General features: G+C 47.5%; 3 protein-coding genes across 8 annotated transcripts in view; 1 reads left to right on the top strand and 2 right to left on the bottom strand.

The window, feature by feature from the left end:
• Positions 1-3,323, bottom strand: part of Rilpl2 (Rab interacting lysosomal protein like 2) — a 36,717-nt gene extending 33,394 nt beyond the window's left edge. Inside the window, exon 1 of one of the 3 annotated variants that reach the window (XM_015502419.2) lies at positions 2,634-3,323. In XM_015502419.2, the coding sequence (XP_015357905.1) occupies positions 2,634-2,960 (327 nt within the window). In that variant the 5' untranslated portion in view covers positions 2,961-3,323. The remainder of the gene's footprint in view (positions 1-2,633) is intronic. The other 2 variants (XM_048785508.1, XM_015502420.2) reach the window with 2 other exon arrangements.
• An 11,125-nt stretch (positions 3,324-14,448) lies between these two features.
• Snrnp35 (small nuclear ribonucleoprotein U11/U12 subunit 35) lies at positions 14,449-21,263 on the top strand. The gene is made up of 2 exons (XM_015502417.2): positions 14,449-14,817; positions 18,372-21,263. The coding sequence occupies exon 2, from the start codon at positions 18,375-18,377 to the stop codon at positions 19,107-19,109; it is 735 nt and encodes a 244-aa protein (XP_015357903.1). The 5' UTR covers positions 14,449-14,817; positions 18,372-18,374; the 3' UTR covers positions 19,110-21,263.
• A 1,098-nt stretch (positions 21,264-22,361) lies between these two features.
• The window catches only part of Rilpl1 (Rab interacting lysosomal protein like 1), a 33,456-nt gene continuing 30,158 nt past the window's right edge, over positions 22,362-25,659 (bottom strand). Inside the window, exons 7-8 of one of the 4 annotated variants that reach the window (XM_015502410.2) lie at positions 24,684-24,707; positions 22,362-22,852 (exon numbers count right to left, since the gene is read on the bottom strand). In XM_015502410.2, coding sequence (XP_015357896.1) covers positions 22,708-22,852; positions 24,684-24,707 — 169 coding nt within the window. In that variant the 3' untranslated portion in view covers positions 22,362-22,707. Of the gene's footprint in view, positions 22,853-24,683; positions 24,708-24,992; positions 25,081-25,659 lie in introns of all 4 variants that reach the window. The other 3 variants (XM_015502412.2, XM_015502411.2, XM_048785506.1) reach the window with 3 other exon arrangements.

Genomic DNA, 25,659 nt, shown 5'->3' with positions numbered 1-25,659 from the left:
AAAAAAAAAAAAGAAAGAAAAAATAGACTGTGTACTGGGAAAAAAAAGAAAAAAAAATGTGCCTTCTCATCTGCTGCCTGATGACGCTTTTGCACTTTGTCCCAAGTGAGAAGTCACCCAGCCCCCTGCAGACCACAGGTTCCGGGCCAAGACTTCCTCCATATCCTGTGTGTGGAGATCAATTGCCAACAGCAGTGAATGAGGGTCCTGGGCAGGTCAATGAACTTCTCTTGACTCTCCACAGACAGACAACTGCATAAGACCCTGAGTCATCTCACATAATAGTCGCTAAGTAGAACCTCAACTACAATTCCATGGTCACTGTGACTTAGGAATAAGTGAAATAAAACAGGGAGGGGCTGGGGTTGCATCTGTAGCTCAGTGGTAGTGTAGGTCCTTAGCAAGTGGGAAGCCCTGGATAATATATACATGTGTGTGTGTGTGTGTGTGTGTGTGTACACACACAATACTGGAGACTGAGGGTTGGGGGTATGAGATATATATATATATACTATTATATATAAACTATTATAGATAGATAGATAGATAGATATAGATAGACACAATACCTTTAATTAATTTATTTATCTTTACGTGGTGCTGAGGATCGAACCCAGTGTCTCACACATGCTGGGCAAGCACTCTACCACAGAGCCACAACTCTGACCCAATTTTTTTTTTTTCTGACCCAATTTTTAACTATAAAAGTAGAATAGGAGACCAGGCACAGTGGTACATGCCTGTCATCCCAGAGGCTAGGGAGGCCTAGGCAGGAGGATGGCAAGTTCAAAACCAGTCTCAGCTATTTAGCAAAGCCCTAAGCAACTTAGTGAAACCCTGACTCAAAGGGCTGGGGATGTGGCTCAGTGGTTAAGCACCCCTGGGTTCCATCCCTGGTACCAAATAAATATATAAATAAAAAAATAAAAATAAAAATAGAACAGGAAAGAAAAAGCCTGTGCACCATGTAGAGTAAGGGCAAGTTTGGGTTAATTGTTTCTTGAAATTTTTGCTTCATCAATACTAGAGATTGAAGGCTGGGGTGTCATCAGCAGTGGATTCCTGAACCTTACCCAGCATGCTCCAGGCTCTAAGTTCCATCCCCAGCATGGGGGAAGAAAACAAGAAAGGACAATGATGTAAAAACAGCATTTGGTAAAACTAAAGTATAACACAGTAATATTCACTCATCTTGACTTTAGATAGGTGATTTTTAACGTATGTATACACCTGTATATCCATATCCCGATGAAGACAGGAAATGTGGGTAAAGCATTTGCCTTGCATGTGTGAGGCATCGGGTCCAATTCTCAGCACTGCACAGAAACAAATAAAAATAAAGGTCCAGGCTGGGGATGTGGCTCAAGTGGTAGCGCGCCCGTCTGGCATGCGTGTGGCCCGGGTTCGATCCTCAGCACCACATACAAACAAAGATGTTGTGTCTGCCGAAAACTAAGAAATAAAATATTAAAATTCTCAAAAAATAAAATAAAATAAAATAAATTTTAAAAAATAAAAATAAAAATAAAGGTCCATCAACAACTAAAAATAAAAAATAAAAGACAGGAAATGTATAGTTATCAGTTTCCTTTCTGCCCACCTTCCCTCATTCTGCCTCCTATAACTAAAGGTTCTTATGCTTGTTCTTGAATTTTATACAAATCTACATAGGTTCTTTTTTAATATTTATTTTTAGTTTTAGGTGGACACAATATCTTTATTTTTACGTGGTGCTGAGAATCGAACCCAGTGACTCATGCATGCTAGGCAAGCACGCTACCACTTGAGCCACATCCCCAGCCCTACAGTAGGTTCTTTTTTGCGCATAATTGCTATCTTTCTTTTTTGGTTTTAAATGGACACAATACCTTTATTTTATTTATTTATTTATTAGTGATGCTGAGGATCGAACCTAGTGCCTCACACAGCTAAGCAAGTGCTCTACCACTGAGCCACAACCCCAGCCTCCTAGTTCCTTTTTCTCAAAGTGACATCTGGGAGTTTTATCTAAACTGTTGTATCACTACTCAGTTCTCTTTCATTGTTGTATAGTATTCCACTGTAGGACCACAGCACAATGTAAACAACCTATCTGTTGCAATAGAGTTCTTTCCATTTTGACAGGATCACTATTACTAAAGCTGCTCTGAATCTTCTTGTGTTTGTGGTTTGTTGTCATATGCAGTAATTTCTATTTAGTTCAAATGCATCTCTTACTCAAGTCCAGTCTCTGAAAGTGTGGTGCATCAGCCTTACAGGAAAACTGGTTAGAAATGCAGATTCTCAGGTCCCATTTCGGACTTGCTGAGTTAGGGACTCTGGGGCTGGGATCTGGTCATCTGTTTTAAGGGCAACTCAGTGTGCGAGACTGGCATGTACCCTAAAGCTTCAGGCAAGCGCTCTACCACGGAACCACTTCCCCAGCCACATATGCTAAGCTTTTAGCTGATTTAAGTCAAGGTCAGAAATGATGGAGGCTGACTTAGAACACACTCCACAGCCCGGCACCAAGTAAGTACTCAATGAATGTCAACTGTCCAATCTGAGGATTGGAAATTCGAAGAGAACTGTTTTGAGCGGCTCCTCCAACAAAGGCCAAAGACCTCCCTCGGGTGGGCGCCTCCCCCACTCACCTCCCCTTGGGCAGGCGGGCCCCGTCTCCGCAGCCCCTCCACCTCCTGCCTGAGGTTGTCCCTCTCCATCCTCAGCTCCTCCGCGGCCAGGCTGCCCTTATCCACCAGCGCCTCCAGCATCTCTAGCACGCGGACAATCTTGAACTGCAGCTGGGTCACCCGAGGGTCGCTGCCCAAGGCCATCAGCTCGCGGCCCACCACGTAGGAGATGTCGTACACGTCCTCGGTGGTCAGCTGGAAGGGGCTCTTGCCCAGGGCGCCCTCGGGCCCGGCTTCATCCACCTCTCCGTCCCCTTCCTCCTCCTCTCGCACCGGGGGCTCCTCCATGACCTCGAGTCCCCCGAGGCCACCACCGGAGTCGCTTGCTCGGAGTTTCCAAGGTTCAACTTCCTCCAGGCACCGAAAACTTTCCGCCGGGCGGAGACCCCGCCTGCCCAATCAGCACGGCCGAGGGGTGGACCCGGGAAGAGCGCGGGGACTGTCCGGCGCGGACGCGGGTGCCCGGTGCTGGAGCGCGGCTGCAGGAGGTGGCCTGGGGCCGAAGAGGACAGCGAGAAGGGAAGGCGGCGGCCGAGAGGAACCGGGAGGCCGAAGCGGCGGCGACCTTGGCCAGCCCTGAGCGCTGCGGGGCCGGGGGGCGTGGCCGCGGGCCGCCGTTTCCAAGGAGACGGGGGCGGAGCGCGGGCGGCAGCGCTCACTCTTTCCGCCCGAGAACTCAGTCTTTCCAGCCCTGTGACCTGCGTGGTGCGGGGGAGGCCGGGTCACATCCGAGGGTACTCACCCGAAACCTGTAGCAGAACGGAACACAGCTGCGCCCCGGGTCCCCAGGCTGGCGTTCTGCACAGCCCCCAGGCCAGTTGTCGCCAAGACCTCGGGGTGTCTGGACTTTGCTCTGATCTGGAACAAAATGCCTGCCCTGCTCACTTTGCAGATCCCTTGGCTCCTCCGCTTTACCAGCGTCGCAACCCTGGCCAGTTACTTAGACCTTTGAACCTCGACTTCCCTCTCTGCACAATGGGGGCAATAATAGGACCTAGTGGTAGGGCAGCTGTGAGGAATATGAGGTGATGCGTGGAAGAAAGCAAGCAGTTAAATTAAGCATTCCGATAAATGTTAGCTGCGGCCACTCACAGTGTTGCACTGCTTGTAATCTCATCCTCAGGAGGCTGAGGCAGGAGGATTGCAAATTCAAGGCCAGCCTCAGCAAGTTAGCAAGTTAGCGAAATAAGACTTTTTTTCTTTAAAAAAAAAAAATTGTAGAACAACTGGGGGGAAAAAAAGGCAAAAATCATCATCTGCTTTGAAACTTAGAAAGCATCTCTTTGAGGTCCCGAAGGTTGTCCCAGGAAAAAAACAATGCCACAGAGACGGCTGTTGGAGTAGAAAGAAAGGCTTTATGGAGGTCGCTGGCAACCTGGAAAGTTGCAGGGCAGAGAAGCACTGAGAAGCTGGGGCAGCCACTGAGCACCCCTCTTCCCCCAAATCCTTGCCAACAGCCAGAAAGATTCCAGACATTGGCTCAGAGGAGCAGGCATGAGTTTGTTTGTTTTGGTGATGGGGCCCGGGTGAACCCAGGGGCCCTTCACGTTCCCTACTTTTTTAGTTTTTATTTTAGGCAGAGGTCTCACTAAATTGCTGAGGCTGGCCTTGAACTTCTGATCCTCCTGCCTCAGTCTTCCAAACATGGGACTGCAGGTGTGTGCTGCCAACCTCTCTCAGGCCCAAGTTTATTGAAGGACTAACAAAGGGAAAGGGGACACTTTCAAGGGACAGACTGAGTCCTCTCAGAGAGGATAGTGTCTCTCCTGCCCTCCAAGTTTGTGTGTACCTGTGTGTGTGTTACTGGGGGTTGGAACCCAGGGGTGCTTCAATCATTGAACTACATTCTCTGCCCTTTTTATTTTATTTTTGAATTTTTGAGACAGTGTCTCACCAAGTTGCTGAGGCTGGCTTCAAACTTATGATCCTCCTGCCTCAACCTCCTAAGTCTCTGGAATTACAGGTGTGCCACCAGCTAGGACACCTGGCCTGCCCTCCAGTTTTACTGTGAGTCCCAAGGAAGTTTCCAGAGAGTCCCACCCAGGTCCACCTTTTGACTTGTGACTGACAGCTGGATGGTATCAGACAGTCAAGTCCCCACTGTCATGACAACTCTAGGTCGCTTTGGCCCATCCTGACAGGTTCTAACTAGAACGTCTTCTTATAGATTTTAGGGGGAATTACTATTATCTCCCTGAGTTCCCAGATCTAAGGGTCACAAAAATCATCTGCTTAGGTGTAACTTGTGTTCTCCTCATCAGCATTTCTGGCCAGGCATTTAGATAACAGGTTGTTGGCTGAGGAATGTAACATAACCTGTTGGCTTACACCAGGCAGGCTGCAGGTGAAAGAAAGGAGAGAGAGAGAGAGAAAGAAAGGATTAGCGCAGCGAGCCCAGTTTATAGAATGATTCCCTTAACCTCATGTTCCTGCTGCTCATGTCTGTTTCTTACCAGGAAGGATGACAACTAATGCCTCAAGTCCCCTTTCCAGTCCCCTCCGGGGAAGTAGGAATATTTATTTGAGGATCAGGTCAGGGTCTCTGAGCAGAAATAAGCATTTCCCAAGAGCTTAAGTCCCACAGTCTGGTGTTTTGGCCTGACCCCAGGTAAATGCCTTGTGATGACTATCTCTTCTCCTGAGGGCAGGAAGTTCCAGTTTGGGGGTCAGTTTTTTTGATGAACAGCTGTTTTCTGAAATCATCTCAGAAAAACAAGCAGGATCGGAAGAATACAGTGCAAAGGCCATCTCCAGGAGAGAGAAAGGGAATGGGAAAAAAGAAAGATGGAGTCACCCATGGCAAGACCCTGTACGATTCCACATGCACACATGCAAGACCAGTATTACCGAGAATTTCCTGTTTCGTTTTGCCGCCTGGGGGACTGAACACAGGGGTGCTTTACCACTAAGCTACATTCCCAGATCCACTCCCCTTTAAAAAAATTTTTGAGATAGGTTCTGGCTAACTTGCTGAGGCTGGCCTTAAACTTGCCATCCTCGTGCTTCAGCCTCTTGAGTTCCTGGGATTACTGGAGTGTGCCTTGAATATTAACAGTGTGACTTACAAAATTTGAGTAATTTGAGATTTGATTAGAGGAATTTGCAGTAGTGTGGCACGGTGGTGCATGCCTATTATCCCAGGGACTGGGGAGGCTGAGGCAAGAGGATTGCAAATTGGAGGCCATCCTCAGCAATTCGGCAGGAGTCCTTTCTCAAAATAAAAAGGACTAGGGATGTGGCTCATAGTTAAAGCACTTCTGGATTTAATCTCCAGTAACAGCAACAGAAAAAGAGGTTTGTAGTCCTGTGAGGTAGAGAGCTCAGCACTGAAGCTTTCTTTGTTGTAGGCACTCTGGGGTCCTAAAATGACAATAGAGACTTCACAAGAATTAAACAAGCAATCCAGAAGCAATGGCAACAAAGGCACTGTCTTCAGCAAAGACAATGTTTTGACAGTCAAAGCGAAGCCTGGGCAAGGGTTTGGTAGCCCGTGAATCACGATGTGATAACGTGAAATGATTAAATACCAAGAAAAAAAATATTAAGCTTACTGTAAATAAAATAGGCTCTATTTAAAACAATGGAATATTAGCTGTAGAAAGGAATGCAAGAACTGGAAAAAGAGCCCAGATATAAACTCTCAAATACACAGTCAAATGACTTTCAGTCATGGGCTGGAGTTGTAGCTCAGAGATAGAGCACTTGCCTCTCAAGTGGGAGGACTGGGTTTGATCCTAGCATCACATAAAAACAAATAAAGGCACTGAGTTTATATTCAACTAAAATTAAAAAAAAAAATGACCTTCAGTCAGGGAGTCAAGACATTTGGTGAAGAAACGAACTTCCACTCAAGTAATGGACCTGGAAAAAACGGTGATGCTGGGTAAGTGGAGGGACAGAGGCAGCCCCAGTGTTCAGGAGGCTGAGGCGGGAGGGTTGCAAGTTTGAGGCCAGCCTGGGCAATTTACTGAGTCCCTGTCTCAAAATAAAAAAATAAAAGAACACCTTGGATGTAGCTCAGTTGTCCAGCACCTGCCCAGAGTGCAGGAGCCCTGGGTTTAATCCCTAGTATGGCCCAAAAAAACTAATATCATAAATACAACTCTTGGATCCTTTGTAGAGGTTGACATGCTGTTGGCAAAATACTCTCCTGTGTTGGATAATTCTGAATGTAATTAGGAGTTATAGCAGAGATTTATTATTTTTATTTTATTTTATTATTACTATTGTTGTTGGCTGTACTGGGGATGGAACTCAGGGGTGCTCTACCACCGAGCTACATCCCCGACCTCACCCGTTTTTAAAAATTTTGAGACAGGGTTTGGCAGAATTGCCCAGGCTGACCTCCAGCATGCAATCCTCTGGCCTCTTAGGTTGCTGGACTTCTGAGTCGCTGGGATTACAGGAGTGTACCATCATCCTGGGCAGCTCCAGTAGAAGTTTTTACCCTACACACCTGGGACCACCACCAGCAGCAGCAGCAGGACATGGAAACTTTTTATAAATGCAAATTCTTGGGGCTGGAGCTAGGTCAGTGTCAATAGAGTATTCTAGGTCCTGAGTTCAGTCCCCAGAGTGAAATAGCAACAAAAGAAATGCAAATTGTCAACACCCTGGATTAGAAACTCTGGGTCAGGGCTGCAGCCTGTGCTTGAACACGCTCTCTAGGTAATTCTGGTTAATGCTCCAGTTTTGAAAACCGGTGGGTGATGGTGCAGTGTTCAAGAGGGCTGGGGCTGGCCTGGTGCGGTGGCGCATGCCTGTAATCCCAGCGGCTCGGGAGGCTAACGCAGGAGGATTACCAATTCAAAGCAGCCTCAGAAATGGGGAGGCTCTAAACAACTCAGTGAGACCCTGTCTCTAAATAAAATACAAAATAGGGTTGGGGATGTGGCTCAGTGGTTGAGTGCCCCTGGGTTCAATCCCAGTACCAAAAAAAAAGAGCTGGGGCTGAGGCAGCAGATGGCAGGTTCAAAGCCAGCCTCAGCAAAAGTGAGGTGCTAAGCAACTCAATAAGACCCTGTCTCTAAATAAAATATAAAACAGGACTGGGGATGTGGCTCACTGGTTGAGAGCACCTGAGTTCAGTCGCCAGTAACCCCACACACACACCCACACACACACACAAAAAAAAAAAAAGAGAGAAAGAGCTGGGTCTAGAACTGACTCCAGGGTTCAAGTCTTGGCTCTGCTGCCAGCAAGTTGTGTGATGTTAGGGGAGTCAGTCATTCCTAGGTGGGGACCCAGGTCTACCAGCTGTGTGGTTCCGTTTGCTTTTTGTGGTACTGGGAGGCTGTTGCGATGGGCAAAAGGTGCAACGCATGCAGTTCAGGGGGAGAAATAAAGAATGTCCATGCACTTCTGCCCTTTTCAATCACTCAATACACTTTTCAAATCACTCAATACAATTTCACTCTACAGGTTCTTAATCAAGAAAATCCTTAATGCTAGGCACTGCATAATCAATTCACAGCACACAATTCTAGATTAATTAATTCTAAGCACTGAAAACACATTTAATCTTGACAGGCTAATGACAGACATTCCCTCTGCAGGCTAAGTTCAAGTCTGAAGTCTGAAGCCTTAGACTGTAAGTCCAGCAGCTGCACACTCACTCAGACCACGGTGATCAGGTCAGGAAGGCAGGCTTCTCCTGGGGTGGAGCTGATGGCCGGCTGAGGAGAGGATCCGAGGGAAAAGTTGCGGCTCTCACCTGGGTCAAGATGTGGCTGTAGAGTTGGAGAGCAGTGAGGACCATGCAGAGGATCAGGCAAATGGTGACAAGGGATGGGATGTCAGTCCAGGTCCTCATCAGGCTCTCCAGCTGTGTGCATAAGTCTAGGCGCTGGCTGACTGTTTGTTCATTTGCTCTATTATTTATATTAAATTTGGGGGCTTTTGACACCCCTTTCAATCCTTATCAGCTGCCACTGGATTTCTCAGCGATATCACTTACCCTGGGGTTAAAACCACTGGTCTGGGACTGGGGTTGTAGCTCAGTGGTTGAGCGTATGCGTGAGGCACCGGGTTTGATCCGCAGCACCATATAAAATAAATAAGTTTTAAAATATAAAGATATTGTGTCCATCTACAACTAAAAAAAAGAAAAAGAAACCTGGCTGGTGGTCCCCACCCTAATCTTTTTGCCTTTTCCTCTCATCTGGGCAGAGGACAGCCAGCCAGAGGCTTCTGAGTTTATCCTGGTGGGGAGAAGTGACTTGTTTGTGCCTGAGGGCCATACATACATTTTTTATATTTAGGAGTGCTGGGTGAGACTGCAGGTTTCAAACTGGAGTTTTTGAAATGGAGTGGCTCAGGCTCAGGCCCAAGGCCATCCTCACAGAGCTGAACCCATAGGTGCTCTACCACTGAACTACACCCCCAGCCCTTCTTTATTTTTATTTTCTGACAGTGTCACACTAATTTGCTGAGACTAAGAGGAAATCTCTCAACTCTCCACAATTATTTGGGAACAAGGAAAGAAAACGTCGGATCCATGACACACCTAGAATATGCCTACATAGCACAGCTAAAAAAAAAAAAAAGTTCCAATGATACCTCATTATACAACATTTTAAAAATAACTTCAAAAAAGACTATTCCCCTGAGAGCTAAGACAGGCAAGGAAGAAATGAAATGGAAAACAAAAGTGTAAGTGGCCCACGCTTGATAAAAATGGAAGCAGAGCTGTTTGCTGGTCCCTCCATAAATAGGACAGTTCCACTCAGAGGGTAGAGCATCTCTGCTTACGGTGGCACCGCTGACTTCCACGTGGCACATTCAGCCTGGCTCTCTTCCTGTTCTCTCCCCACCCCCATCCTTTTGTATTGAGGATTAAACCCAGCCTTGCTCAACCACCGAGCCACCTCCTCAGCCCTTTTTATTTTCCATTTTGAAACAGGGTCTCCCAAGTTGCTTAGGGCCCCCTAAATCCCTGAGGCTGGCCTTGAAGTTGTGATCTTCCTGCCAGGGCCCAGGGGCTCCTCAGTCACTGTGATTACAGGCGTGCACCACAGTGACGAACTAGGTTAACTTGAAAAGAATCTGTTTAGCAGGAAAGGTGGCCTCCAGGGCACTTGTTTTGAGACTGTTTACTTATGTGAATAAGAGAACACTTCCTTTTTTTTTTTTTTTATTTTGCTTTTAGCTGTTGAGATGTGTTTATTCAGGATGGTGGGTAGGAGGAGCATTTGGTGAAGGGACTAAATGTCTGCCTCGCCCCCCCAAAACCCGCCCTTTCTCCACCACTGGAATGCAAGCACATCTCCCAAAGGGGTTTTTGTTTTGTTTGTTTTGGGTGCTGGGGACTGATTGAGCTCAGGGCCTTGCACTTGCTAGGCAAGCTCTCTACCACCTAGCTGCATCCCCTGCAGTTAAAAAATATATTTTTTATTTTGCTGGGTGTGGTAACACAGGTCTGTAATCCCAGCATTTTGAGAGGTAGAGGCAGGAGAACTGCAAATTGGAGGCCAGCCTCATAAAATATGAAAAGGTCTGGGGCTTGGGCTGGGGTTGTGGCTTAGCATAAAACACTCGCCCAGCACAAGTGAGGCCCTGGATGTCAGGCCAGTGGTGGTGACTTAGAACAAAGCAGCCCGAATGGGAAAGAAACATCAATGAGGCACCGATGGAAATACCTGTCAATCCGTGGGATCTCCTGACTAATGCCTATCAATCAGCAGGACCCCCTGGCCAATCCTGGAATTCAGCCAGCTCCCCTGAACTCCAACGGGACAAGGGACTCTAAAAACACCTTTTCCTGTCCCAAGCCCTTCCCTTCCTGCTGTAAGCACCATAAAAGTCCAGTCTGGCCGAGCTTCCACGTAGTTTCGCCTCAGACCCTTCTTCTGTCCACTCTGTGGGTCTGATCGAGTTCCGCCTGGGAACTCAATAAAGCCTCTCTTCCTGGGCCTTTTTAAATCTGCCTCCTTTGGCCGCTGCCCGATCTCACCTGATTTGACATTGGGCTTGATCCTTAGTACCACATAAAAATAAATAAAATAAATGGAAAAAAAAAAGTCTGGGGCATTGGCTTAGTGGTAAGCGCCTGAGGGTTCAATATCCAGTACCAAAGAAAAAATAATTCATTTTAAATGTTTAATTTTACAGACAGCTCTGACAGTCATGGAGATGGTCCTTCAGATCACGTCTTTTTGGAGACTTGAATTCAAGGCCCTGCACACATCAGTGTGCACTCCAACACTGAACTATATACTTCCAGCCCCAAATGGTTATTTATTTATTTATTTTTTCTTTTGGGTATTGGGAATTGAACTCAAGGGCACTCGACCACTGAGCCACATCCCTTCCCTTATTTTGTATTTTATTAGAGACAGGGTCGCACTGAGTTGCTAAGCACTAAATTGCTGAGGCTGGCTTTGAACTCAGGATCGATCCTCCTGCCTTCGCCTCCTGAGCCACTGGGATTATAGGCATGCGCCACTGTGCCTGGCCTAGATGGCTATTATTAAAAGAAAGAATAATATGAGAAGAGGGGAGTAATGGGGCTGTGGGAAGGGGACAGTAGAATGAGACAGACATTATTACCCGAACACATGTATGATTACACTACTGGTGTGACTCTGCACTATGCACAGCCAGAGGAATGAGAAGTTGTGATCCATTTGTGTACAATGTGTCAAAATGCATTCTACTGTCCTGTATAACTAATTAGAACAAATTAAAAAAGGCAATAATATGAGAATATGGAAAAATGGGACCCTTGGGCATTGCTGGTGAGTATAAAATGGTTCAGCTGCTAGGAAAACAGCATGGCAGTTCTCAAAAAATTCAGCGAATGGAAAATTGGTTTTCCATATGTAGAAAAATGAGACCAGACCCTTTTCTCTCGCCCTGCACAAAAGTTAACTCAAAATGGGTTAAAGACCTCAGAATTAGACCATAAATTACACAACTCCTAGAAACAAAACAAGGTCAACACTCCAGTACATAGGCACAGACAATGACTTTCTCAATAGATCCCCTAAAGCTCAGGAAATAATGCAAAGAGTTAATAAAGGGGATGGCATCCAATTATAAAGCTTCTGCACAGCAAAGGAAACAATTAGGAATGTGAAGAGAGAGCATACAGAATGGGAGAGAAATTTTTGCTAGATACTCTTCTGACTGAGGATTAATATCTAGAATATAGAAAGAACTCAAAAAATTTAACATCAAAAAATAAATAAAATAAAATAACCCAGTTAAGAAGTGGGCAAATGAATTAAACAAACACACCTCAAAAAAGAAATATAGGGGCTGGGGATGTGGCTCAAGCGGTAGCGCACTTGCCTGGCATGCTTGCGGCCAGGGTTTGATCCTCAGCACCACATACAAAGAAAGAACTAAAAAATAAATATTAAAATTCTCTCTCTCTCTCTCTCTCTCTCTAAAAGAAAAAAAAAAAAAAAGGAACACATTCACATTGTTGGTGGGATTGTAAATTAGTACAGCCACTATGGAAATCACCATGAGGTTCCCCCAAAGACTCCTAGCTGTACCTCTCCTTGATATTTATCCTGAAGAATTAAAGTCATCATGCTACAGATACCTGCACACCTATGTTTACAGCAGCATAATTCACAATAGCCAAACTACAGAACCAGCCAAGGTGTCCATAAATGAAAACATGGCTGAAGAACATGTGGAATGGGTACACAATGAAGTTTTAGTCAGTCATGAAGAAAAATGAAATTGTGTCATTTGCAGAAAAATGGGTGGAACTACAGACCATCATGTCAAGTGAAATAAGTCACACTTAGAAGGTCAGGGGTCTTGTTTTCTCTCATATGTGGAAGCTAGAGAGAACACAGGAAAAGAAAGCATATGGAAAGCTGGTTACCCATAGGTAGTGGTGGGTGAGTGAGGGGACAGGGATCTCTGAAAATCCAAGGGAGGTCAGTAGAGGAAAGGGACCAGGGCTGGGAGAAAGGGAGGGAGGGGGAAGTGCTGGGGAAGGGTATTCACCAAACTATATTTTTATATTGTGTGCATGTATGAATATGTAACAACAAATCCCATCACTGTGTGCTATTTTTTGAAAATATTTTTTAGGTATTGATAGATCTTTATTTTATTTATTTATATGCGGTGCTGAGAATCAAACCCAGTGCCTCACGGGCTAGGCAAGTGCTCTACCACTGAGCTACAACTCTAGTCCCTATCACTGTGTACTATTATACACAATAAAATAATGTGGAAAAATTAAGCGTAGATGGGCAGGGGGTGTGAAAAGTGCTTGCCTAGCAGGTGTAAGGCCTAGGGTTTGGTCCCCAGCTCTCAAAAAATAAGAAAAAGAAACACAGCATAACTGATATAAGACCTATCCATTGTGAAAATCCAAGGGAGGTCAGCAGAGGAAAGGGACCAGGGGTGGGACAAAGGGAGGAAGGGGGAAGGGCTAGGGAAGGATATTCACCAAACCATATTTTTATATTGTGTGCATGTACGAATATGTAACAACAAATCCCATCACTGTGTGCTATTTAAAAAAAATATTTAATTATAATATATTATTTCTAATAATTTGTAGATATTTGTAATATTTAAAAATAGATTTGTAGATTTTTAAAAGTAGATTTAAAAAATATTTTATGATATTATTTCTAATAATTTGTATATATTAATTATTATTTTTTAATATTTATTTTTTAGTTGTAGTTGGACACAATAACTTTATTTCACTTATTTATTTTTATGTGATGCTGAGGATTGAAACCAGGGTCTCGTAGGTGCGAGGCAAGCACTCTACCGCTGAGCTACAACCTCAGTCCCAATATATTAATTATTTTTTAAAAATATATTTTAGGTATTGATGAACCTTTATTTTATTCATTAACTTATTATTATTTTTTTTATTGACCATTATGGCCTGTTTTTTATATATATATATATTTTTTATTTTTTAGTTTTCGGCGGACACAACATCTTTGTTTGTATGTGGTGCTGAAGATGGAACCAGACCGCACGCGTGTCAGGCGAGCGGGCTACCGCTTGAGCCACATCCCCAGCCCCCCAATTTTTAAATTTTTAACTTGACACATAATTGTACATATTTATTAAACTGGGCTTCTTACTGCAGGGGTTTCCTGTGCTCTTACAAAAATCATCAGGGAGCCCGGCACTGTGGCATGCTTGTAATCTCAAAACACGTGGGAAGGTTGAGGCAGGAGAATCACAAGTTGGAGACTAGCCTTAGCAACTCAGCCAGACCCTGACTCAAAATAAAAAATTAAAAAGGCTAGGGCGGTATCTTAATGGTAAAGAGTTCCTGGGGTCTGTCCCCAGTACCAAAAATAACTAAGTAAATAATTGATAAAAATAAAAATAGAAAGATTTGGGGATGTAACTCAGTGGTAGAGCCCTTCCTGGTTTAAGGAAAAAGAAAAAAAAATACTGTTCTACTTGTATGGAAAGTGAACTTACTACGTCCAAGTGTAACAGGGGTTTATTCACTAGATTCTTTGAAACTTACATGTTTTTTCTTTTTCCCAACAATCTTCTCCCTGACCTCCTCCCTGATCTTCTTTTCCTTAACCTTCTCCTCCCTAATCTCATTTTCTCTGAGTCACCTCTTTAAAAGACCCCTGTTCTTGCTGATGGGAGAATCCCAGCCTTTGGGACAGGAGTCCTGGGGTTTCTTCTTTGCTAGCAAAGCAATAAACCTTCTCTTTCCTGTTTCTCAAAACCGTATCCTCCTTATTGGATTGGCATGGGGACAAGGACCGAGCTTTCGGCAACACAGGGATTATGAAACCTCTGGGACCGTGTATAAAATTTCATGCCAACGAGGCTCATTAAAAATCATCATAACCACATGTGAGCCTAAGCGGTTCCCAGAAAAAACTAACTGCACATTCGGTGCTATAGCAACTGGTCAATTTAGCATTTTTTGTTTTCGTGTAGAAAAGAAAAGAAAAAAGAAACAAATGAAAGCGCAATCTCTTCGGAAGATACCCGCCCCTGAGGTCCAATGCAGGTGACGGGACGTCTTAAAACGGCAAAAGGAAAACAGCATCTGACGAATCTGCGGTTGGCAACGTAGACGTCTGGTCGAGGCCGGCATCAGGAAGCTCCCCTTGCCCGGAGTCGGGGCCTATCTATCTCGGTGTCTGGGAAGGTCTCCGCGAGCCGGAGCTGTGCCGAGGTGAGTGGGAGCATCTGAAGGGACGGGCCTGCGCCCGAGGGAAAGAAGAGGGACTCTGTGGGGATGCTGTGGCCGCCGAGGTGCGCGGCGCCACGTTGAAACCTGCAAAGGGGGACAGTTCAGAAGCTGCGTTGCGGGCCAGAGGGGCGAGAACTGGAACGGAAAGGTGGCCCTTTCCTCCTTGCGCCCACCCAGGAGGTGAGGGGTCGGAGGACCCAGCTAGGCTGAGGTGGTGGCTGAGGGAATGGGGGCGCTGGCAGTGTGGCGCAGGCCGTCCCACTCCGACTTCCGCCCGTGCTTCCCCAGCGCCATTGCGCATGCCCGGAGCTGTCGGCGGGAGCGGGGCTTTGGCTCATCCCAAGACCCTGGAACGAGAGACTTGTATAGAACAAAACTTTTATTTGTGTTATGATAACTTATAAACAAGCACTTTCTTTGATACCATCCAGTCCGCAAAAACCCAGTGACGTGGCGTGTAGACGCGTTTATAGATAATAATTCAGATTCTCAAAATTTTAATTAAATTTTAAGTTTTGGCACTACATGGTAGAACTGGGTCTTCAGCCTTGAGAGTCTGATTTCCAACCTAGTGCCCTTTGTCGTTTTCCCATATTTTTGCCTTTGACGGTTAATTGCCCCATCCACTTCCACCCCATCAATCCTCTCTCAAATCTCTCCCCTGACCAGAATGTAAAAATCCAAGGAGATTGTTGCTGCAGGAGATCTCAATATAATGCTGCGATGCTGCAGATACAATTAGAAATATCGTATTATATTATGAACAGTGCAGGCTGCTGTTGTATTCATAAAAACATGCAGATGAGACAGAACAAATTTTGTGCTTAATTCTTTATCATTCTTTAGATTTTAATTTTAAGTAATTTTAAAGCTTGGAACAGGAGCTGTCACTATGTACGATAATGTAAGTTTTTAAAAAAAATTTTTTTAGAAATAGTTGGCCACAGTACCTTTATTTTATTTATTTTTATATGGTGCTGAGGTGAGGATCAAACCCAGGGCCTCACACATGCTAGACTAGCGCTATACCACCGAGCCACATCCCCAACCCCAATAATGTAAGTTTAGTTGGTGGATCCTTGTGACTTTTTTTTGTGTGTGTAATGTTGGGGATTGAACCCAGGGCCTTGTGCATGCAAGGCAAGCACTTTATCAACTGAGCTATAAGAATCCCAGCCCATGGACATGGTTTTTTTATATTGCATGAGGAGGGGTTCTTTTCCTCCTGGGGTTGGAGGCGGATCATGGATCTCAGTCTCCAACACCCAGAATCCTGATGGATTTTCTTCATTCTAATCTCCAAAGCCTTATCTTTCATGAAAGCCCCCTGAGCAAATGGTCAAGAGCTCAAGCTCTGGAGTTCAACACAGCTCCTCGTTCAAAGCTCCTGGTTCAGACCCCCTCACTGGGCCACCACTTAGCTTTATGACTTGGGGTAAGAGTTTTTATTCTTTTTTTTTTTTTTTTTTTAAGTACTAGGGATTGAACCCAGGGGCACTGCTTAACCACTGAGTCATGTCCCCACTCCTATTTTATATTTTATTTAGAGACACGGCTCACTAAGTTGTTCAGGGCCTCACTAAGTTGCTGAGGCTGGCTTTGAATTTGTGATCCTCCTGCCTCAGCCTCCCCAGCCGCTGGGATCACAGGTGTGTGCCAGGGTGCCTGGTTGTGTCCAGCTCTTCTCATCTGACAGGATGGTGATAGCGGTGCCTACCTACATGCTGTTGCTGAGAGCTAGAGGAGGGTTTAGCACAGTGCTTGGCACCTGTTAAGTGTTGGACTAATCTGTAATCATCATAGTTTTTTTCTGCAACCCTGTGATGGAATGGGGAATAAGACTAAACTCCAGGAATATCAGGCCCAGTAGATAAGGGGTCTCTGTAGACCAAATACCAGAGGATTGGGACCAAAATACCATAGCTCCATCTCTTCTGTTTTCACGTGGAGAAATTCTATCCATGAGAGAAAAGACAGTGAGCCAGAGCCAGAACAGGACTGCAAATGTCTCACTCCTGTCCTCTGTGCCTTCTGATGCCCTCATGGTCTATCATCCTTTACTGCTTAAGATACCAGAGAAGCATCTTCTCCAAAGTTGTTTGACTTTTTAAATTTTTTTCAGTGCTGGGAACCCAGTGGCACTTAACCACTGAGCTTACATCCCCAGTTCCTTGTATTTTGACATAGGGCCTCCATGAATTGTTGAGGGTGGTCTTGAACTTTCGATCCTCCTGCCCCACCCTCCCCAGTGGTGGCCACGGTGCCTGGCTTCCACTTGCTTGTCTTCCACTTGCTTGTTGATGATGACAGGCGGGACCCTCCTCCTTCCACCACCTGGTGGTGTGTGGCACAGTGTGCTCCCTCTCCATTCTCAGTGACAGGCCCTTTTGTTGAACTTGGAAGGCAGTTAGTTCAGTTCCCCAGTGTTCAACAGGAAGTGTCCTAGGACCTGGAGATAATAAACTCAAGGGTGTTCACTGTGCGTGGGGCAGAACAGTCAGTCCAGGAGGGGTCCCGGGAGCCGGGGGAGGCACATTTGCTCTGTGGGGGGAGTTTGAAGCTGGACTGGTGGGATTTCTAAAAGTGGATGTGTGGGAGGCAGAAAGGAAGGAAATATTCCTTGCAGGGCAGAGAGGAGCTGAGGACTGGGGTGCATCCAGGAGCAAGCCTTCATGGTGTGAAGAGGCTTTGTAATGGGGTTTGGTGAGTGTGAGTGAGGCCAGAGGCCTCAAGTGCAGTGCCCTTGGCTTTGAGTTTATTCTGTGGGTGTTCAGCTTTTTACTGGGGGAGCAGTTCCACAGTGCACCCCGTTAGCAACTGGTCACTGCCCCTACTCACCCCATCAACTGAACAAGCAAAGCAAAAAGATTCTTGAGGAAAACTTGATTAAGAGGAGAAACTTTATAGACATCATTTTAATATTATGGGAAGATGCCATCAGGAAAGAGAATGACCATGGACAGGCCACAGAGTCCTGGTTTTGGAGGAGGGGTTTATGTGAGTGTCAGACGCTGAGTGCTGACAAGACCTTACGATTCCAGCAGGCATCCCGAGAGTCAGTTGTCACCCATCAGAGTGAGTGACAACTGCGGTGTGCCCACCAGTAAAAGTTCCCTGTAGTCAGTTCCGGGGCTCCTGGGATAATAGAGTCAAGAGGAGATCCCAGGTTCCTGGGGAGCAGAGGAGCCTGCCATCTGGGCTACTCCTGAGCTGCCCTCTCAGCCTCCTGTAAATTGATTTATTTTAATAAAAAAATAAATAAATAAATAAATGCAAGTCCCAGGGTTACTTTACCACTGAGTTTCCCAGGGTGGCCTTGAGCTGGATCCTCCTGCCTCAGTCTCCTGGGCGCCGTCTTGCCTGCCCTCTCACCCAGTCCCTGGCAGTGGAGGGTCTGGGACCGCGGGCCACACCACGGAGCAGCGTCAGTGCCCTGCTGTGGGGGAACCAGGCTCACGCCCTGGGCTCTGACTGGGTCGGGGACTGGCGGCTCTCGCTGCCCGGGCTGCGTGGCTCTCACTGCCTGTCTCCCCCAGATCATGAACGACTGGATGCCCATCGCCAAGGAGTATGACCCGCTCAAGGCGGGCAGCATCGACGGCACGGACGAGGACCCGCACGACCGCGCTGTGTGGAGGGCCATGCTGGCCCGGTACGTCCCCAACAAGGGCGTCACGGGGGACCCGCTGCTCACCCTGTTTGTGGCCCGGCTGAACCTGCAGACCAAGGAGGACAAGCTGAGGGAGGTGTTCTCGCGCTACGGCGACATCCGGCGGCTGCGGCTGGTGAGGGACCTGGTGACCGGCTTCTCCAAGGGCTACGCCTTCATCGAGTTCCGGGAGGAGCGCGCCCTGCTCAAGGCCTACCGCGACGCCGACGGGCTGCTGGTGGATCAGCGCGAGCTCTTCGTCGACTACGAGCTGGAGCGCACGCTGCGGGGCTGGGTGCCGCGGCGGCTGGGCGGCGGCCTGGGCGGCAAGAAGGAGTCGGGGCAGCTGCGCTTCGGGGGGCGTGACCGGCCCTTCCGGAAGCCCATCAACCTGCCGGTGGTCAAGGGCGACCTCTACCGAGAGGGCAAGCGGGACCGGAGGGAGCGGTCCCGGTCCCGGGAGCGACACTGGGAGTCCAGGGCCAGGGAGCGGGACCACGACAGGGGCCGGGAGAAGAGGTGGCCCGAGAGAGAGCCATCCAGGGCGTGGCCTGAGAACGACTGGGAGCGGGACCCCAGGGAGGACAGGCCCAGGGGGAGGGAGAAGAGGGACCGAAGCAAGTAGAGGCCCGGCGGGGGACAGGGCACAGGACAGGGGCAGGCTGTACTCAATAAAGCACGAATAAAGCTTACTGATGATGGGGTTTGGAGCCCAGGTATTTCCAGGCCGGAGCCGAGGTTCAAGGTGGTGTTCTGAACCTGTCACCTTCACCACCTCTTTCGTCTGCCTTTTTTTTTTTTTAAATATATATTTTTGTTGTTGATGGACCTTTATTTTATTCATTTATTTATATGTGGTGAGGAACCCAGTGCCTCACACACTTGCTAGGCAAGTTCTCGACCACTGAGCCCCAGCCCCAGCCCTTCACCACCTCTTTCTAAAGACAGAGTTTTGTCTTGTCTTTGGCAGTGCTGAGAATGGGACCTAAGGCCTGGTACCTGCTGGGCAAACGCTTTACCCTGAGCCATATCCCCACCAATCACTGTTATTTAACAGGATGGAGAAGCAGTTCTGCTGCTGGTCACATTTGTACAGCAGGCTCTTGTGAGCAACCACCTTTCTGCTTTCATTTGCCTGTAGAGAATTTGTCTTGATTTTCTCTTTGAAATTTCTTTTTCAAAATGTTATTTTGTAGTTGTAATTGGACACAATATCTCTATTCTTATATGGTGCTGAGGATTGAACCCAGCACCCTGCATGTGCTAGGCAAGCACTCTATGGCTCAGCCCCAGCCCCAGCCCCAGCCCTGAGTTTGTTTGTTTGTTTGTTTTTAATTTTTGGTTGTAGATGGGCACAGTACTTTTGTTTATTTATTTATTTTTTAATTTTTAAAATTGTTTTAGTAGTAGATGGACACAATACTTTCATTTTATTTATTTATTTATTTATTTATTTTATGTGGTGCCAGATTGAACCCAGTGCCTTACACATGCTAGGCAAAAGCTCTACCACTGGGCTGGGGATGTGGCTCAAGCAGTAGTGCGCTCGCCTGGCATGCGTGCGGCCCGGGTTCGATCCTCAGCACCACATACAAGTAAAATAAAGATGTGGTGTCCACCGAGAGCTGAAAAATGAATATTAGAAAATTCTCTCTCTCTCTTAAAAAAAAAAAAAGCTCCACAATTGAGCTGCAGCCCCAGTCCCTCTGAAATGATCTTGAGTGTGGGGCAAAAGGAGGGCATGGCTCACAGTCCTTCACACTGATCTGAGACTCTGGGACCCTGATCTGATCAGAATAAATTATATCTTTTTAATTTTTTCCTCAGTACTGTGGATTGAGTCCCAGGGGCATTTACCACTAAGCCATATCCCAGTCCTTTTTAAGTCACATCCCAGTGTATTTTGAGACAGGGCCTCACTAAGTTGTTGAGCCTGGCCTCCAACTTGCGATCCTCCTGCTTCCTTCAGCCTTGCTGGTAGCTGGGATCACAGGCGTTCGCCACCACTCCTGGTCCTTTTCTGTTTTCTTATCCATAGCCCAAGTGTGGTTGAATTGAATTAAAAGTAGGATAGAGCTGGGCATGGTGGCTCCCAATGACTCGGAGCCTGTGACAGGACTGCAAATTTAGCAAGATCCTGTCTCAAACAAAAGACAAACCAGGCTGGAGACGTGGCTCAGTGGGAGTGAACTCTGGTCCAGTTCCTAGTAACACACGTAAGACGCTCAAAGGGATGGGAGAGCACCAGCGGCGAAGGATGCGTGGACTTAATGCTAACACCAGTCCAAACATCTGGGCACTCTGAAAGGTAAATTCTAGCACAAACTGCTGACCCTATGTTTTCTTCTGGTTGGCATTTAAAATTAAACCCCAGCATCGTGGGGCTGTGATCTATGGCAGTCTCATGGCTCTCTGAAAGGACAAGCTACACAGAATGAAGTGAAGAACACAGGGGTCAGGATCAGCGAAGGCACTGTGGCTTGTTCTAATGGGCTGAATCTCCCTTTTCTGATTATTTGGCCTCTGGCGGGTTTGAGAGCTAGATCTACTGGCCTTAATTTCTGTGGACTTAAATAAATACCATACTGCTCACATAATTTTGAAAAAAGTGACATTTAGCATTTTTTCTTATGGCTGTATCTCTGAGAGTTTAGGTTCTTGAAATTCAAGAGGTTTCATCCAACATAAATAATTTAACACTAGAGTTACACATTCATCCCAAGGTGTGTATATGTGTTATGCAAATAAAAAAAAAAAATGTGTGTTAACCAAAATTTAACTCAGGGGTATTTTATCATTGAGCCACATCCCCAAACCCTCCTTTTTTTTTTTTTTTTTTGGTCCTGGAGATTAAATCCAAGGGTACTTAACCACTGAGTCATATCCCCAGCCTTTTTTGTTTTATCTTGAGATGATAGGATCTTGCTAAGTTGCTGGGGCTGGCCTCCAACTTGTTGTGATCCTCCTGCCTCAGCCTCCTGAGCTGCGGGGATTACAGTACTGCACCTGGCCATGCTCCTACACTCTTTGAGAATAAACACTTAACTGTTCTAAGGTGCAGGCCAGTTTGAGAACCACTGCTCTAAAGCAACTACATTATCCCATCCAAATCATTTCCACAGCAGAGGCTCTTTAGATCCTGCAGATCCACCTCACAGAGACTCTACTGAATGCACAGAATGTGGCCCCACCTGTCAAGATATCCTCGAATGCTCTTAGGAAGTGCTGCCTTTCTGGATCCCTGAACACCTCGTCCTGCACACCAGGTGTTCCACAGGTGGAGAAAAGCCATGTGAGCCAGCCCATCTGCTCAGGGGCAGCCAGGGCAGCTGGCCACTGCAGCTGTGAGCCAGGTGTGCAGTCCCAAGCCACCTGCCCCTTCCCGCCCTCAGCTTTCCTCTGCTACCCCACCTGTCTTCCTGCATCGCCTAGGCTACCACACCCTGCTCCCAGTCTGGAGACATTTGCTTTCTTTGCAGGATGCTAAACACAGTGAACACAGAAGAAAAAAGATGCCATTAAAAGGAAGGGGAAAAAAAAAAAACCCCGCACACGAGGAGATGTTCTAGCACCTCATCCTTAGCAACTGGTGGGTTAGGACAGCGGGCTCAAGGTGCGTGGCTTTGGATGTGGCCCCATGCTCCTGACTTAGAAGGAGCAACTGCCAGCTCTTGCAAAATTGTCCTGTTGCTTTGTGTCTGAGCTGGGCAGCTCACCCTGGGACATCAGAGGCTGGCTGTCCAGTCAGTATGCTCTCTGCAATCTTTTATCACCACGACAGTCTCATGATAACACGAGCCACCTCTTACTGTCTCCCACAAAAGTGATGATAAATCCTCTACACCTAGAATTTCATATAAGGCAAAGCAAACACCAGTTACAGTGGCAAGTGATGTATTTGGCTTAAAGAAGCTTGTTACTAAGGGTAACGCAAAGTCTGGTCTCAGTCCACGGGAATATTAAATATATATCCTAAGGGGTCAAAGTCATCTATTATAAACGGCAAAAGCCCTGGATATAAATAGACATTTCTTTAGGGTTTGGCATCAGTTTTTCAATGTCCACCCCCAAAGCACACAGTTTGTCTGAGGGGTTCATTTTGAGGGCTCGTCTGCACTAGGGTGTAGGCCAGCGGCCCCTGGCTGGGGTTCAGTGGGCTCCCTTCAGTTCGGTAGCCGGTGTGGCCTGCGGACATCTCTGGCCCTCAGGTGGAGGGGCGACAGTCACAGGTGCTGCAGGGCTTCCTGTCCTTGCTCTGTGTACCCATCGTCCCGCTGGGTGTTGGCCCACTGGCCGAAGGACTCGTGGATGTGCATGCTCCTCTGCGTGTTGGCCAGGCGCTTCTTATCTCTGGAGAAGAAGCTAAACCTTTTGGAAGGGAAATGAGAAAGAAATGAGAGCTGGCCCTTTGCCGCACGTGGTCTTTTTTTGTTGGCAATGCCAGGGACACACAGCAAACACGGGGGCAAATCCACGTAAGGAAGAAGTCACAGGGTAGGTCAGGATTCTAGAAAGCAGCAGGGGCGTCTGCATGGCATTCAGCCCCAGGACCTTGGAGGCCGCTTGAGCAAGGCATGCACATGTGAAATGTGTGAGATCCTTCTGGGGACCAGGGGACACTGAGAGCTATGGGAACACATCTTGGTTCTGTTCTTTAGTGCCAGGAGTGGAACCCAGCTCATGCCAGGCAAGCGCTCTGCCCTAAAAGGAGTCCCTGAAGTGTGTGGAATTTAAGGTGATTCTGATGTACACCGTGAAGTGCTCCTAATTGAAGTAGTTATGGGTTTATGAGATGTCCATCGGGAGACTATGGAAATCACATATTGAAAGCCCAGATTTCATGGATTTTACTGCTTAGGATGAGGCTCATGTAGGTATTCAAGAAAAATTAGACCAATAAAATGTGTTAAGTTCATCTTGGCACAGAGTTCTCTGGTTAGAAACACAGTGTGAATATAGTAGGTGAAAGAAATTCGGGAAACATCAGTTTGGACTTTCAAAAATGGGCCCTGGGGATGTGTTGCTATAACCAGCTACAGCACAATAGGTACCACAGGCCCAGGGTCTTCCCCTTGCAGTGCTGGGGATGGAGCCCAGGGCCTGAGCATGCAAGGCATCACAACCTCGGCCCAAGAAGTTTGTCTTTCTTTCTTTCTTTTTCCGCCCCCCAGTACAGGGGATTGATCCAAGGGTGCTTTAAACCAAATTGTATCCCAGTTTTTGTGGTTTTTTTCCTGAGTCAGGGTCTGCCGTCTCCCTAAGTTGCCCAGGTTGGCCTGGAACTTGTGGTCCTCCTGTCTCAGCTTCCTGGGTCACTGAATTACAGGCCTGTGCCACTCTGCCCAGCTCTGGCTGTGACTCCTGCATATGGATCACAGTGAACCTGAGAGACAGAGCCAGAAGAGAGCACAGAGCTTGCGGAGAGGCCTATTAGGTCTGCTTCGAGATCGCATGAACAGCGACTAGGACCCAGGCCGGTGAACCTGGCCCCTTTTGAGGATCCCCAAAGCTCTAAGCTCCTGGGTCTCTATCAATGCTTCAAGCCCTAACGGGATTCCTCCTGTTGCCAGCAAGTTCTTACTCACCTTTCTGAACTCGGTGAGAGAGAATATAACAGCTGTCTTACGTTTCCTGGGGGCAGGAAGAGGACTCAAACCATGGGGACTTCACACCTTCAGAGAAGCTATATTTAGTTCCCACCTAGGTTCGCCCATCCCTTCTTTTAGTGCAGTCACCTGTGGGGCTTTGTTTGAACCACGTCCAGGGGAAAATACCTTTACTCGTCTGTGTTCACCGGGCGCTCGGGGCCCCCTCTACCAGGAATCAAGTATTCTTTCATCAGAAAGCTGGGGAACACGAGTGTATCCCCGGACGTTCTCCCTAGCAAACAGGGGCTCCCTTCTCCACAAGGACACGTGAGTGTGTGGTCCCACTCCACAGGGGACTGCGGCAATGAGCTGTCGGAAACTCAGCGTGACCCTGTCGTTGGCCTCTGCCGACGGAAGCAAGCAGGAAAGCCGCTCAGCATGGCAAGGTCCCCGCAGCCGCCCCGGCCCCCCTGCTTTCCTTTCTGTCACAAGATCAAACAGCGGCTGCCCGTGGCTCGGTACAACAAAGCGGTTTAGGAAGCGTGGCACCACGAGGAGGGAGAACACAGGTTAGTGGCACTCGGAGATGGCAGTGGGCGGTGCTTACTGACCCGTCAGTCAAAGGACCTTCTTTACTGCATCGTGGGCAAGGTGGTTTTGTGTTTTTTGGTTTTTTTTTTTTTTTTAGAACAAAAACAGAAAAAGATAAAAAGAATTAAGGGTGATTGAGCCCAGACTCCAGGGCGGCAGCGTGCAGGTGGGGCAAGAGAGCAGTAGCTCGATGGCCACTTCAGATGCCATCGCACAGGTGACGGCCATGCAGCTCAAGTGACCCGAGGACACAGGCCGGCCCCAGCAGTAGCCTCAGCACACCCCCAAGGCACAGGTCAAATGGAACCCCAAACACACACAGTGCCTACAAGGGAAACGAGGCGTCGCACAGGCTGCAGCGTGGGGTCATCTAGAATCAGTCCAGCTGCCACCATGGGCATGATGGCTGTAAAGATCCTGGTCAGAGAAGTACAGACAGACACAGAGAAGATGAACAGGGAGCGACAGCCAGGCCCGGGGCTGCACGCCTCTGTGTCAGGGGTGAACTGTGTCCCCTTCCCACTCCAGGTGTGGACGTCTGTTCCCCAGCACCTCAGAATGTACCCTCATATAGAAACGGGGTCCCTGGTGGATGTCACCAGGTAGGGTGAGGCCGCACTGCAGGAGGACGGGCCCAACCCAAATGTTCTCCTCAAAGGCAGCGACTTGGATGCGAGCCTGAGCAAGGGGCTGTCGTGTGGTCAGGGAGGCCGAGCCCTGGGTGACCACAGGCTGTATATGCCATGGCTGGCCACAGAGGCCAGCAGACCACAGAGGGGAAGGGAGCCTGGACTGTCCTCATGAGCCAGCCTGCTGACACCCTGATCTTGGGCTCTGGCCTGAACACCTCAGAGCCGATCATTTGAGCCCCCCACCCCGTCTGTGGCACTTTGTTACAGCAGCCCAACAAAACATGGTATATGATAGCCTCCAGGGAGGGATAGCAGGCCTGGGCGTGGGGGGAGCCGATGGTGCTTCCAGCCTCCCCCAGCACCG

Source organism: Marmota marmota, unplaced genomic scaffold (genome assembly GCF_001458135.2).
Source record: "Marmota marmota marmota unplaced genomic scaffold, marMar, whole genome shotgun sequence".
Lineage (NCBI taxonomy): Eukaryota > Metazoa > Chordata > Mammalia > Rodentia > Sciuridae > Marmota > Marmota marmota.
The sequence above is the reverse complement of the archived record's forward strand: the minus strand, read 5'-3'. Positions and strand labels throughout refer to the sequence as shown.